We start from the raw sequence: 13,285 nt of genomic DNA on the forward strand, positions 1-13,285 counted from the left end.
ATGTGATTTAAGTGTTGAATGAGATGATAGATAAATTATATACACATCTGCTCAGCATGCGTGTTCAGCTTAAGGGGGAGTCTTACTCATAGTGACTTCATACATAAGAGAGAGAGCGCAAAATTATAATGCTTCTGTGCCAATCATGTCCCTGCAGGCTTATGTGGAGTCTACTAAATTGGTAGAAACTGTGTAGTTAATGATTTATATTAAGCCATGTATAGGTTTAGTTTTAAATACACACTACTCATAATTCTTACACTGAAGAGGAATTCTATAATGCTAGAGTTGCCCTGGGCAGGGATAGCACAGGTCCTGGGATAGCTCACAGCCCTGAAGCTGTAGGATTCAACTCCCTTGTCCTGGGGGAAATACTGAAAGGAACAGGTTGGAACCACTCGGAGATGACACATTATTTCACTATTTTTCAGCTGAGTCACTGCTTAACTGGGCCTGTCTCTCCACTTCAAAACCAATGAACCCTTATGCAGAAAACACACAAAACAGGTGTATTTTGTACCATTAATATAATTTACTAATTATAAACCTGAATACAGTACTTATTGCCCTGTGGTACATACATTTTCTTGGCAGAATGTTTGGCATTCTTTGGAAAAAAAAGCATGTAATAAAATATTTTATGTATATAGAAAATATTTAAAAATATAAAATTCACTTTCTGGTCCTTAAAATTGTAAAATACTTTGTTCACATATCAAAAGTTTAGTCTACTACAAAAACTGTTTTGTAAATTACAGTACATTCACAAGTCACTTTTGTGGCAAGTCAGTAATATTAAAAAAAAAAACACAAACCAAACCAAAAACCCAAGGGGTCTTCTTTTCATGCTAGTCCAGCATCTTTGGCCATACTGTAGAAAATACCCTTTGATGCTATAAGGCTTGCAGGGGTATCAAATTCAGCTATGGTTCCGTTGTCTAGAACAAGAACCCTGTGCAAAACAAAAGATGGTGGGGGGAAAAGATATGTCAGAGAATTCCTCACAAGAAATGTGATAGCCCTTTTTATCACGAAGCAAACTGCTCTAATCTTTGCCTTGCCTTTGTTTTGCTCAATTATTTTCACATGTTGCAACACAACAGAAAATAAAACATTCTCCCTGAGCTGCTGTTTGATTTTAAAAGGTACCTCTCAGGGGTAATAAGGGCAGGGGAATCAGTGTCATACTGGTAGTTTTGGAAATGAAAATACAGTACCAGAAAAGCCAAGGAGATAAAAGCTCATGAAGTAATGTATTTTAAAGTAATTAACATGACATGATGTTAGTGAAAAAGTTACAGCAGCTGCTAGTTGAAAAAGAATCCATAAGCTTGCTGACAGTGCCATTAATGCGACTGGGTAGCATCTCTTGTGCAGCTCTGGTTAGTGAATATAGAACCTGTTTCTTATGCCAACAGAAGCTAAGTCAGGTCTGGATATTCTAGATTATATGGCTTAAACATCATTGCTTACATACTACCTGACAAGAGCATCGGTGTGACTAGAGACAAACCAGACCCTTTTAAGTGCTGCTTCACATACCCAGTAAACTGGTCAGCTCCCCCCCCGCCACACACCATTAAGAAATTTTTACCTCGTGTAATCCATAATGGTGTTCAGCCTGTGCGCTATTGTCAGCACTGTGCAGTCTTCAAACTGGGTCCTAATTGTCATCTGGATAAGATCATCTGTCTCAAGATCGATCGCTGCTGTCGCTTCGTCTAGGATTAAGATTCTCGTCTTGCGAAGTAGTGCTCTTGCCAGACAGATGAGTTGTCTTTGGCCAACGCTGCAAGCAGAGACAAGGCTTTCACAAACGCCCCACTGCCCTTAGCTCTCCACTGCTCAGAATCACTTGCACTAGAGCAGATTACTCATCAGGTAAAGTTACCAAACCAAAAAAATAGTATTTAGCAAACAGCCTGGTCTGTCAGCCCTAGAGCTAATACCTACACATTGCAGCATTACTCAGCTAGTTTTAGCATATGTGTTCACTTAACTGCCTGACCCAGTCCTGACAGAGCCATTAAATGCCCCCTTTCTATCGCTGTGACAAAAGCCAAGGAAACTAATGATTACAACGCTTCTGCCTGAGTTTTCAGGCACACGCACAGTTATAACAACACTGAGCATATGCAAACTTAAAAAAAAAAAAAAAGAAGAGAGAAAAGAAAAAAAATATTTCTGAGGCTGTAAGTGCTTTCTACCATCAAAAAAAAAAAAAAATCTGGGCAGCCTACACTTCCTCCCCTGCTACAAATGCACCCCAGACACAGCCTCTGTTCAAGTGTTTCTGTGGGATGAGGAAGGAACTGAACATTCATCACATACATAACCTGGTTACACCACAGTCTCAGAAGCCAGCGCAGCATATCAAAGCATGGCACTTTATCATCCCATTCATGTCTTCATGGGTCTTCCACATAATAATGGAAAATAAACACTGCTAAGTGTCAGTTTAGGCAGAGGACTCTTATTCAGCACAGCAGTTATATATGTTACCATGGCATTTCCCTTCCTACCAAACCATATTTAAGGAACTGCCTATTCCTAATACTCTGTCATCCTGAGACTTCTTTCTTTACTGATATGACAGGATTTTGGTTTGGTTTGGGCTTCCCAGCAGCAAAGAAGAATCGGATCATTCATGGCAGAGGCAGAACAGTAGGCAAATGTTTGAGCCTTAGTGGTTTTCTTGAAACAGGAATAGGTGGCTAAATCATTTCGGACACAACAGACTATAGTGTAAACCTGTGCTCCAGTGTTACTCACTGTTACAGCTGAATGAAAGCTCAGTGTATGTTTCTAGTTCAAGCATTCCTTACCTAAGATTTTCTCCACCTTCTGAGCATTCATAGTCCAACATGGCTGGCTGGCTGCTGACAAACCTCTTCAGATGAGACAGTTCAAGAGCTTTCCATATTTCTTCATCTGAATACTTATTAAATGGATCCAGGTTCATCCTCAATGTTCCAGAAAAGAGAACAGGATCCTGGATATAAAACCAACTTTCATTAGACAAGTGCTTTAGTTGTTTTAAGCACAGAGTTACTGCTTTGAAGTCTCCATTACACTGCAGGTAGGCCACCTCCCAATCCCATCCACTCTGAAAATACATTATGTTATACAGACTTAAAACTCAAGTTCCAACTGAAAAGATGGTTTAACCTAAATCCTGTTTTATCACCCAGCATCAGCTTATAATGTGGCAGGAGAGGACCATTTAAAGTATAAATAGGTTTTTTTTCTGAAACAATTTTCCGAGTGTAACAAAGCATTTTTCTCTGTGGATAAACCATTATTCACGGTTTGCTAAGCTGTTAGAGATCCTTCCTTTATTGTGATACACAGAAACAGTACCTGAGGAATAATTGTTAGCCTCGATCGAAGGTCATGGAGACCAATCTCTGAAATTTTCACACCATCGATTTTAATTTCCCCTTTTACAGCTTCCAGGATCCTAAAGAGACAGAGCGTCATGGAGGACTTCCCTGCTCCGGTTCTGCCAACAATTCCAATCTACAACAAATTGCAGGTTTAACAACAAACGATATAGTTAAAACCAAACCAAAACCCAACAAAAAAACCCCAAACAAACCCCCAAGATTCCTCTAAGAGCTTTGACACAAGATCTGAATCTAAGAAAGAACGTAACCATCTCTCCCTAGAAACCCATGTCATACATTGTAATGTATATATTTCCATTCCCATAATTTGAATATTGCACATAAATATGTACATAGGCCTAGAGTCATCCTACATAACTTTGGATGATTAGCTGAAGTATCCATGTTAGAAGTCCAATCACTCAAGGACAAGAAATAAAGGCTTTTCAGAGGGCAATTCAGACTTTATGGTAAGCACGTGTATCTCCATTCCAGAAGGCAGTTGTCATCCTGTCTGCTTAGTATAAGGATAATTCTCTTCTCTTTTACTAACACCCTGTTAAGTGGAGGACTCTCCCATGCTAATTCTTCTGTCGCCAGCGCGCAAAACCCAGAACTTTCAATTGAAGTGTGAAGGAGTGAATCTCCCAGAACAAAGACAATTTCCTGATTAAGGAAGCAAAGAATGACATTTCCTTCCATGCCAAAAATTTCACAGGGAAAGCCAGAGAGTGGAAAAAGCTGGAATTCCTTCTCCCACTTGCATGGCTTCAGAAAAGCGTTCTTGTCACTGAATTTTTGTCACTTGTGCTGGTGCCTCCTACACGGTGTCAGGTAGCCTGTTGCCAGCCTAACTTGCAAAGTCCCATGCAGGTGGTCCTACTGCTTCCAGCCTGGAGGATGCTGGCCCACCAACAGCGTGGTTGTCACTGCTAGCTCCTGCAATGCCAGCTTGAGAAGGTCTCCACCGCCAGGGCAAGTTTGCTTGTAGACCCTGTCCCCTACTCCATGGTTGTCACTGGAGGCCCAGGGCAAAGTTCTAGCAAAGACATACAGCTGGTAACTCACCTTTTCTCCACCGTGCACTTGGAGGTTTAGACCCTTCAGCACTAGATCCAGGCCCTTCCTGTACCTCACTGAGTAATTCACAAACTCCAGCTCTCCCTTGGATGGCCAATCTTCTGGGGGACTCTTGCCCTCAATGATCCAGGGAGCCTAAGGAAAACAGAAGTCAGAAACGCCTTGTATAGGTTTAAAAAAAAAAAAAAATTCAAACTCAGATACAAACATTGACATTTGTGGGTTACTAAAAATATATCTGATAAATCAAATCTCCATTATCAAATAAATTTAGAGTAATGGGGGAAAAACATGGGTTCCTAAGTATCTACCCATTTTGGTCTTTGCTGTAAAGTTTACAGGAAAAAAAGGCTGAGCATACAGGGCCAAATCCTCAATGGATATAAATTTACATTTTTTCCATTAACTTTAATAGAACACTGCCTGTTTCATGCCAGCTCAAGCTCTGGCTTATAACATATCTCATGCATCTTGTCTAGCTTCCTTTTAGCTTTCAGATTAAATACTTGATCTCCAGAACCCTACACTGCAGCTCTCCTCAGATCATCCATTTCCTAATTCTTAGTCTCCCATCATGTACACAGAACTAACAAAACCCAGTGTGTCCACAGAGCAGATTTCCCAGCATAGCTCAATCTGTCACCTTTAAAAGTCTTTGGCAACAAAGGTAGATGATTGGATGATTTTCCTGAATTAGGCAGTACAGTGTTCCTAGAGATGTTCTTCTCTCATGGGAGATGAGGACTGATTAAGCTGATTAAATAGAAATACTATTGAAAACATGTGCATAGCCTGATAATTGTACTGCAGCTGTGCTCACTAGCAGGATCACAGCACCACCCATGCAGGTAGGACTATGCATCAAACACTTCAAACCCAATGGGAGCAATATTCTGATGGTGAAACTCATCTCTGTTGTGCTATAGCCACTCACAGTAGCAGCAAATGAGATGCTAAGCACAGGCTGCATGACGGCAGTAATAATTTGGAGCTGTGATAGCATAAATTATAGTTCAAAGCGTGACATTTGTTCAGGTTAAATGATAACACTCTCAGAGCAGGAACCGTCTTTCGAGTCTAAAGAAAGACCATGTAAATGTGTGCATTAAAATTTTGCCATGCTTGTTGGTGAGCATGCTTGACGCTTGTTAGCTGACCTCTGTTTCAGTTTCTGAATACTCTTTTATTCTTTCAACAGCCACAATATTAGTTTCAAGTTCAGAAGTCATTCGGACCATCCAATTCAGAGACAAGGTCACCTTGGAGAAGACAAGGAACAAAGTATCACCCACAGAAGAACAACAGATTTAATAACAACAACAGAACTGGACACTGCTATTAAGACATGGATTCACATTAATATTACAAATGGAATAATTACCTTTGCATTGACATTAATACAGTTACTGGGACAAGAAGTCTACAGATAATCAGGTGCTCACATGAAGAAGTGTATGCCTCCCATGGTGATTTAACAAATGGCCCTCTCAAAAAGGCTGGTTGGAAGTCGTTCCCCTAGTCATGGGTCTCACTGGAAAACTGCTAACAGCAATCCTGCACACTCATGGTATCTAAAGAGCTTCTGGCAAGAGTGAGGCCATTATATCTGCTAAACTGTCCACAGCTTGGGTGAGTACAGTTTATCTTGCCTATTTACGAATCCTGCTGATCTGCCTGTGATTACCCAGACACACCGATGTGCTAGGTAGCAGGCATGATGCAGGACATTTGAGCAGCACGGGCTTAATGACCTGTTCTTGGTGGGTGCACCTGACACCTCCTGAGCTTCCCGCGTGCCACTGCTAGGGATACTGGGGTGCAGCACAACCTCGATGCTCCCAAAGTGCCCTGAAGTCCTACTGCATGTGAGCTTGCTGATGGTTTCTCAGCATTCAGTGTAAATCTCGACTGTTTCCAGATGTCCCACAACTAATTTTTATTATTTCCTTATTAACTTCAGCTTTAACAAGCACTTAAATTATTGCTAATATATCCATACCATCTACAAAAATGCAAACCCATCAATGAACAGAAAGCTGTAATACATACCTGTAACGCATAAGATACTGAAAGTCCTACCAAGCCAGCATTCAGGCTGTTTTTACCAATCACAGCAAAAAGGGCAGCAAAAAGGACAATACAGTTCCCCACAAATTCAACTCGAATGCCCAGCCACCTGGTAAAAAGGCAGACGTAAGCAGAGTGGTAAATGGTTGCTTGGACCAGTTATGCAAACACAGGATTATCTAAGTGGAAACAAGAAGTTATATGCCTTTTTTACCTGTTTGATACTATGCCAGGATAGTAACTCTTCTGATTTTCATCCATCTTCAGATCACTGATGTCTACGAAGGACTTCACTCTTCTATAGGCTCTGATGACACTGGCCCCTGATACTGTTTCTGAGAAGTGTGAGTAGATAGGAGATCTGCTCACAGACTCCAGACGCTTCAGCTGGCGGGAGGTAGCTACGTAGAATCGCTGCCATTTTTTGGAGAAAATTGAAGGGTACATGAAATACTTCCTCTTTTAATTAACAGTGAAAAATTTTTTAGGTTAAGGACTTAAAGGAGATTGTTACTGACACACTTCAACCCTCCAAAATATTCTCTATAATTAAGAAGGATTTCAAGAAAGTTATCTTTGCTTCGTGCCACAACAGAGTATTGGGTAACTGCAATTTCTATAGAGTATAAGTTGAATTTACCTATGTCCCTTTAAATTTAGTTAATATAGCCTAACAAAATGAATCCATTTGTAGAAGCCTCATTTTCCAAGAAATGAAAACATGAATTTGCACCTCCATTATCAGGTCTCTATTCATGGTCTATAAAATAAGCTTCGATTTTGCTCAGAAGTCAATAAAATTGATGCTTTCTTCTTTCAACATTGTAACTCCTCACCACCTTAAAAACTTGTCAATATGTCAAATATGTACGCACTTCAATATATTGAAGCGCACTGCAGCTCTATCTCTAGCGGTAGGCTTATTTGTTATTACTTAAAAGCAAAAAAAGGTTATGCCTATTTATTTCATGACCACATCTCGCAGGACATTTCTTTTTCTGAGAGAATTAAAGAATGTTTTGTTTACATAAACATGTAGTTACTTCAGATATTTCAATTTTCCCCCAAATTCATGGTGTTTTTCCTAAAAAGAAACATGAACAATGGAATAAGAATCATTGCAATGGTAGTCAGATATTTTTCCAGTTACCTGAACAAAGAAGTACAGAATTGCAAGTGGAACTATAACCACAGCGAAGAGTGGAGTACTTGCTATAATTACAATCATTGTCGATAAAGAGGTGAAGAATGTTCCAAGGAACATCAAGATGGTTGGTGGGATTACTTCATCGATCACATAGATGTCCTTTGAAAAGCGGTTGATGATTCGGCCGGTTGGGGTGGTGTCATAGAAGGACTGCGGGGTGTGAAATTTGTTCTCCAGCAGAGCAGCATGGAGTGTCCGGGCTGCATTAATGCCTCCCATTGCCAGGGTGAAGGAGCAGATGAGTACTATGAGGCCTAACAGGTGAAGAGGAGATGTGTTAACCAGTGAACATGATGTTCCCGATTCACAGCTCTCTGACTCTCAGCAGTTTCTGTTGTGCTAGAAGCTTTTTCTCCTTTACTACATTCCCTGTCCACCCTTCTCTTATGATGTACATTAGCACTGCGGCATTGCGGACACTGCTGCCTAAGGCACAGGAACATGTCCTGCAGGATTTCACAATGCATCATGGTATGGATGCATGCAGGATTTCACACGCATCATTCACAGATGCACAACCATCTTCCCTCCGCTTTCCGCAAGCCTCCAAGAAGTCCTAATGCTACAACTTCAACCCAACCCTTCAGACTCTTCTGCACCTAAGTTTTCATGTTTTCTGTCCAACTTACCTCTCTCAAGCTTCCATGTCACCTGTTCAACCCCCTTCAAGGGCTTCACAACAAAAATTAAAAGTGTTGGGCTGAACTGAGACTTTGTAGCTCCAGGCTGTGTTACTTCACTTGCTTTGAAGTATTTGGGGGGCAATTTTGGGACACCAGCAATTGGTGCCATGGCTTCCCACCTAATTCCTCTTTACTAAACATTCAAACATCATGATTTTTTCTGGTCTCACCTTGCAAGAGGCCCAAGGCAGCATAGACTCCAATTCGCATGGCTGTGTTGTGCTGAGTCCCATTTATCACCGGCTCGTTGGTCCAGTCACTGAGCCACACGTTGGCCCCAATAGCAGCGGCATTTTGACAGCAATATAGGAAACATATCACTAAAGAAATGACAGGGCTGACAGCCTTCACATATTGCCAGAACACTGTCAGCTTTACCTGCAAAATCACACACCAAAGCTGGTTTGTACAACTTACACAATCAGGAGTTTAGACAGAAGAAGAGAAAAAAATTCTTCATCAGAGGAACTGCTAAGTTCAAAACTGCCCAAACTCTAACATACCACGGAGAACAGTTCACCTGCCTGAGCTCCACATCAGGGAGACGACTTTCAAAACAAGTCAGAAACTTCTCTGAAATACTCTTTTCCTCCATTTTGAGGAATTGTATTTTATTAGTTTTGTGAGGTTTTAGTTTTTAAGACTATACCAGAGGAAAAAAAAACCAAAACCAAACGAAAAGAGGCTGATCAAATATCAGCAAAGGATGGATAACAAGAACAGGAGCCAAGTTTTTCAGGCAAAAGAAGCAACTTGGCAGGCATATCGAGCTCAGGACTACTTTAAATGGCCTATTTAAGGAAAAGTACTGAATATGCCTCCATTCAGGTGTCTTTATAGCAGCTTAAATGAGGTACCAAATGCTAGTGCACCCCAACAGGAACATAAATAGATGATGCTTGTGGCAAAAAGTAAAGATGCTATCTCTAAGTTAGTGCAAAAAGGCAGAGAAGCAAAAAGAGAGAGACCCAGAAAAAAACTCAGTCTCTAAAATAGCATTAGAAGGTTTTTATTATAATTTAATTTAATTATAAAAGAACAAGTGTTGTTGATTAGGGACTTTGAAAGCTGAAATAATCCACAGAAACAGTTAATTACATGTCTGTGCCATGGACCATGTACCTCAGACTAAACAAGACACACTGAGCCTTCTGAAGTGGAGGGAAGTGGCTTTCTTTAACAAAACCTCCCTGCTCCTATTCCATCTGCTGCTCCTTTCTGTCCCCTTCTTTTACTTTTGTATTCCCATCTTCTCTTTTTTTCCTTCTCTTCTCTTTTTCCCCGTTCCCATTTCACTCCCTGGCCCTGCTCGGGAAGAGTACAGCCCCTTTTGTACCTATAAGCATAAAATGCTCTCCAAGTTGGGGTGGCAGGTATCATTTAGGCAGAACAGATCCGCTGGCACACAGAAGGCAGCTGGCTTGTATAACCCACTGCTGCGGGTCATCAAACAACCAGTGCTGCAGCTGGACTCAACAGCAGCCAGACAGTTTAAAAACCAACAGTGCTGAAAGCTCTGCAATGCAAAGGCAGGGCTGATGGAGTGCAGTGCTATGCGGTATCAGGTGACTGTGGCAGGAGCTGGAAAGGATTTTTTTTTTCTTCTTCTTTTTTTCCTAAGTACATAGCCCTTGCCAGGTGCAGAAACCTCTGCCAAAATCCCAAATTTCAATGATCAGTGGCCACCAGATTAATGCCTAAAGCCTGCAGTCATGATTTATACAACACGTTTAACAGAACTGGATCAAATGTAAAAATAATTTTTTTTTTCAAACAGAAAAAAAAAATTTAGAAAAAGGGAGGGGGGAATCAAACCATACCGTTCCTGTTTCAGTGGTTTCAGCCTGAATAAGTTTCTCGTTAGGATTTTTTCTTGGCAGAGGAGGCTCTGCTGGCTTCTTTTCACAGACTCTTCGCTTTGTTGACATTTTGTTGGGACATTCTCCTCCCTCAGAAGATATTACACTAAGTTGCCTAGTTAAAACAAAAGAGTCATTAGGAGAAAAAGGGCATATTGTGGCAGTGCTAAGGCAAGACTGGGATGCAGCAGACTGGACTTATTCGCAGCTCTTCTGCTGAGTTCCCATGCCAGCCTCACTCACAACTATGGGTGCTTGTACCACCCCTCTGAATGTTCAGTGATGTTTAGTGATGCTAGAAATATAGTCCCTAACAAAGGCTGTGGTAGGGCTTGGGCTCTTGGTAAAGGCCTTTAGAGGCTTCATCACAAGACAGACATTTCAAAGCTAAGCCCTGACCTTCTCTGTTTTCACATCAACAGTTAGCTGGACAGCATCTATGGGTATGGTTATGAAAACTTTAAAGATTTCCAAGATTCCCAATGGAAAGGCACAATACAAAGGGTTTATTTATCATGCAACTGGTAGCATTTTAGTGTTGTGTGGGTAAATACATACAGTAGTGTTACCTGAGAACCAGAGAGTAGCTTTAAGAAATTGGTTCAGTTCGGACTAAAAAGAGGATTGCAGGAATAGATGTTTGATCTTCCTTGCATGTTCTTTCACATTTATTTTCAAAAGGATACTAAACCAATTTATTTGTAAGAGGAAACTAAGGAAACTAAAGCCCAGACTGAGAAGCAGTATGTGACTAACATCTTTCAGATGTGTTTCACCCCAGACACAGACTATAAATACATGAACCTCATGTTTACCTAAGAAACTGTTTGCGGACCTCGTTCGTCACTGGTTCGTTATCTGCCAGATCAGTGTGGATGCTGAGGGTGTCTTCAGCTAGCAAGACTTCTTCCTCCTCCAGCACTGCAAGACAAGAACTCACCTCAGATTTTTTGCTGAATAAAGCAGAAAGCACAGAAAAAGGTGGCTGTACAAAGCAAGAGTCATGAAAAACAATATCACAGCAGGAAAATCATAGTGCATAAACTCCCCCATAGTTTTGCTTACATCCCTTCTCCTAACTAAATTGCAAAGATCTTGTGAGGCAGGTTGGCTGCCAAATGCATTTACATCACATTCCTTTGGTGCATCAGAAATGTTAAGCAAGTATTGGTTCTAGCTAAATTCACTTATAGGGCATGATCTAGGCATGATCTTGGGATGGGGGAGTCATGTCAGGAACTACTGCAAGCCTCTGCTGTTGCTAGATGTCATGCATGTTCCTCTCTGCCTGTCTGGAGAGAAGCAGAGCTGCAATCAGAGAGTGTGGGAACACTGTCACACAGAGGAAACATGTACCAAAATGCTTTAATCTTGTATCATTTTATCAGAATCAAACCAAGCTGGAAAGTAACCCAAGATTAAAATGTAATTTGAACTTTGCTGTATGAAAAAAACAACAATATATAAACAGGGAAAAAATATCAGACTCTAGGTAGCCCCTTTGATAGCAAGCCCAGTTTGTTCTCGGCTACTTCATTTTCCTGCTGACCTTGATCTTGCTAATTGTAAAATAAATTCCCAATTTCAGAATAATTTCTAACACAAGAATTGCTTTTTTTCTAGGACAAACCACATGAAGTTTTGAAACAACTTTGTGAAAACATTTATCAATAATACAGACCTGGCCATAGAGTGCAGAAAGGCAAATGCCAGGCTGTCATGAAGAAGCAGGGGACATTTTATACAGAGAAAATATCTGTAATCTGGTTGACAGAAAAAGACATGTTTTAAGAAAAAGCAATACTGTACTTGTTGGTTCATCCTCTTCGATGTCTTCATCAAGTGCATAATTTCGCAGGAATTCTGCAAAGGCCTTGTTTTGTTTCAGAAGGTCTTGATGAGATCCCATTTCAGAGATTTTGCCATCTACCAGCACAACTATATGGTCTACCTGAGGCAGGAAGCTGATACCATGGGTCACCAGAATTCGGGTCTGGATAGGGAAAAAGAAAAAACCCACATCTCTCAGTTGTCACTGTGGGGATTAACACTGCTCAGCAAGCCAAATACTACCACGTTTTTGGGACAGGGAGTGAGTTACCACGTCAAGGTGAAATGCCAGTGAAAATACACTGTCCTTGTTAGCCAAATTAGCTTGGAAATATGTACATGAACTTACTATGCTTCCTACTGCATGCTGATGTAACCACAGAGGGAAGTAAACCAACTGAATTTTCATTCCCCATTTCCCTTGTGCTGATTTCTTTGCAGCCCTTCCCTTTTGACATCTGAGAAGATCGTAACAGGAGTAGAAGGGGAAGCAAAGAGACTGCAATTTGGTTGGATACTGCCAAAGACCTCTGTAAAATCAGTAAGCTGTTACAACTTCCTCACTGCACCGCCTCCGAGTAACAAGCAGCAATACGAAGCTGACAACCTTTACAAGTTTCTGCAAATGTCTTCTTTTTGGACATCTCATAGTAGGGGTTTTAAAAGACAGACCAGATTTCTGCCTCTACGTGTTATGACTAGATCACATCACTTCTGGGCATGCTAAATAGCGGCTCACTGCAGAGTCTGTGCTGTGGGGAAGAAGGTGTCCACATTGCCAGTTTAACACAGAAATGCAGGAATGATTCAGCACTCAAGCCTCGGTGGTGAAATAGCTTTCCTGTTACCCATCAGTGCTTCTGAGTTTGTGTACATTTTTAAGAGGATCTAAATGCCAGCTTACTTTTCCTTTAAGTACCCCATCTGGACCAATAACTTTGTCAAAGATGTGCTTTGCAACATGCGAGTCCACAGCAGAAAGAGGATCATCTAATAGGTAAATGTCAGAGTTGCTGTACACTGCACGAGCGAGGCTCACTCGCTGCCTCTGGCCACCTGAGAGGTTGATGCCCTGAAGGGAGAGGAGAGAACAAAACATACCACTCGACTCTGTTCCAACAACAGCTATGACTTTTTATGGCTCTCACCCAGTCAAACACACGGATGCTGAAT

General features: G+C 41.1%; 1 protein-coding gene across 2 annotated transcripts in view; it reads right to left on the reverse strand.

The window, feature by feature from the left end:
* Nucleotides 1–510: 510 nt before the first annotated feature.
* Nucleotides 511–13,285, reverse strand: part of ABCC3 (ATP binding cassette subfamily C member 3) — a 51,748-nt gene continuing 38,973 nt past the window's right edge. Inside the window, exons 18-31 of one of the 2 annotated variants that reach the window (XM_052808213.1) lie at nt 13,017–13,184; nt 12,092–12,275; nt 11,098–11,203; nt 10,244–10,397; nt 8,594–8,801; nt 7,684–7,994; nt 6,748–6,947; nt 6,516–6,642; nt 5,624–5,725; nt 4,455–4,601; nt 3,361–3,519; nt 2,826–2,992; nt 1,595–1,789; nt 511–952 (exon numbers count right to left, since the gene is read on the reverse strand). In XM_052808213.1, the coding sequence (XP_052664173.1) occupies nt 844–952; nt 1,595–1,789; nt 2,826–2,992; nt 3,361–3,519; nt 4,455–4,601; nt 5,624–5,725; nt 6,516–6,642; nt 6,748–6,947; nt 7,684–7,994; nt 8,594–8,801; nt 10,244–10,397; nt 11,098–11,203; nt 12,092–12,275; nt 13,017–13,184 (2,337 nt within the window). In that variant the 3' untranslated portion in view covers nt 511–843. Of the gene's footprint in view, nt 953–1,594; nt 1,790–2,825; nt 2,993–3,360; nt 3,520–4,454; nt 4,602–5,623; nt 5,726–6,515; nt 6,643–6,747; nt 6,948–7,683; nt 7,995–8,593; nt 8,802–10,243; nt 10,398–11,097; nt 11,204–12,091; nt 12,276–13,016; nt 13,185–13,285 lie in introns of those variants that run through there. The other variant, XR_008238282.1, reaches the window with a different exon arrangement.

This window comes from Harpia harpyja, chromosome 14 (genome assembly GCF_026419915.1).
Source record: "Harpia harpyja isolate bHarHar1 chromosome 14, bHarHar1 primary haplotype, whole genome shotgun sequence".
Lineage (NCBI taxonomy): Eukaryota > Metazoa > Chordata > Aves > Accipitriformes > Accipitridae > Harpia > Harpia harpyja.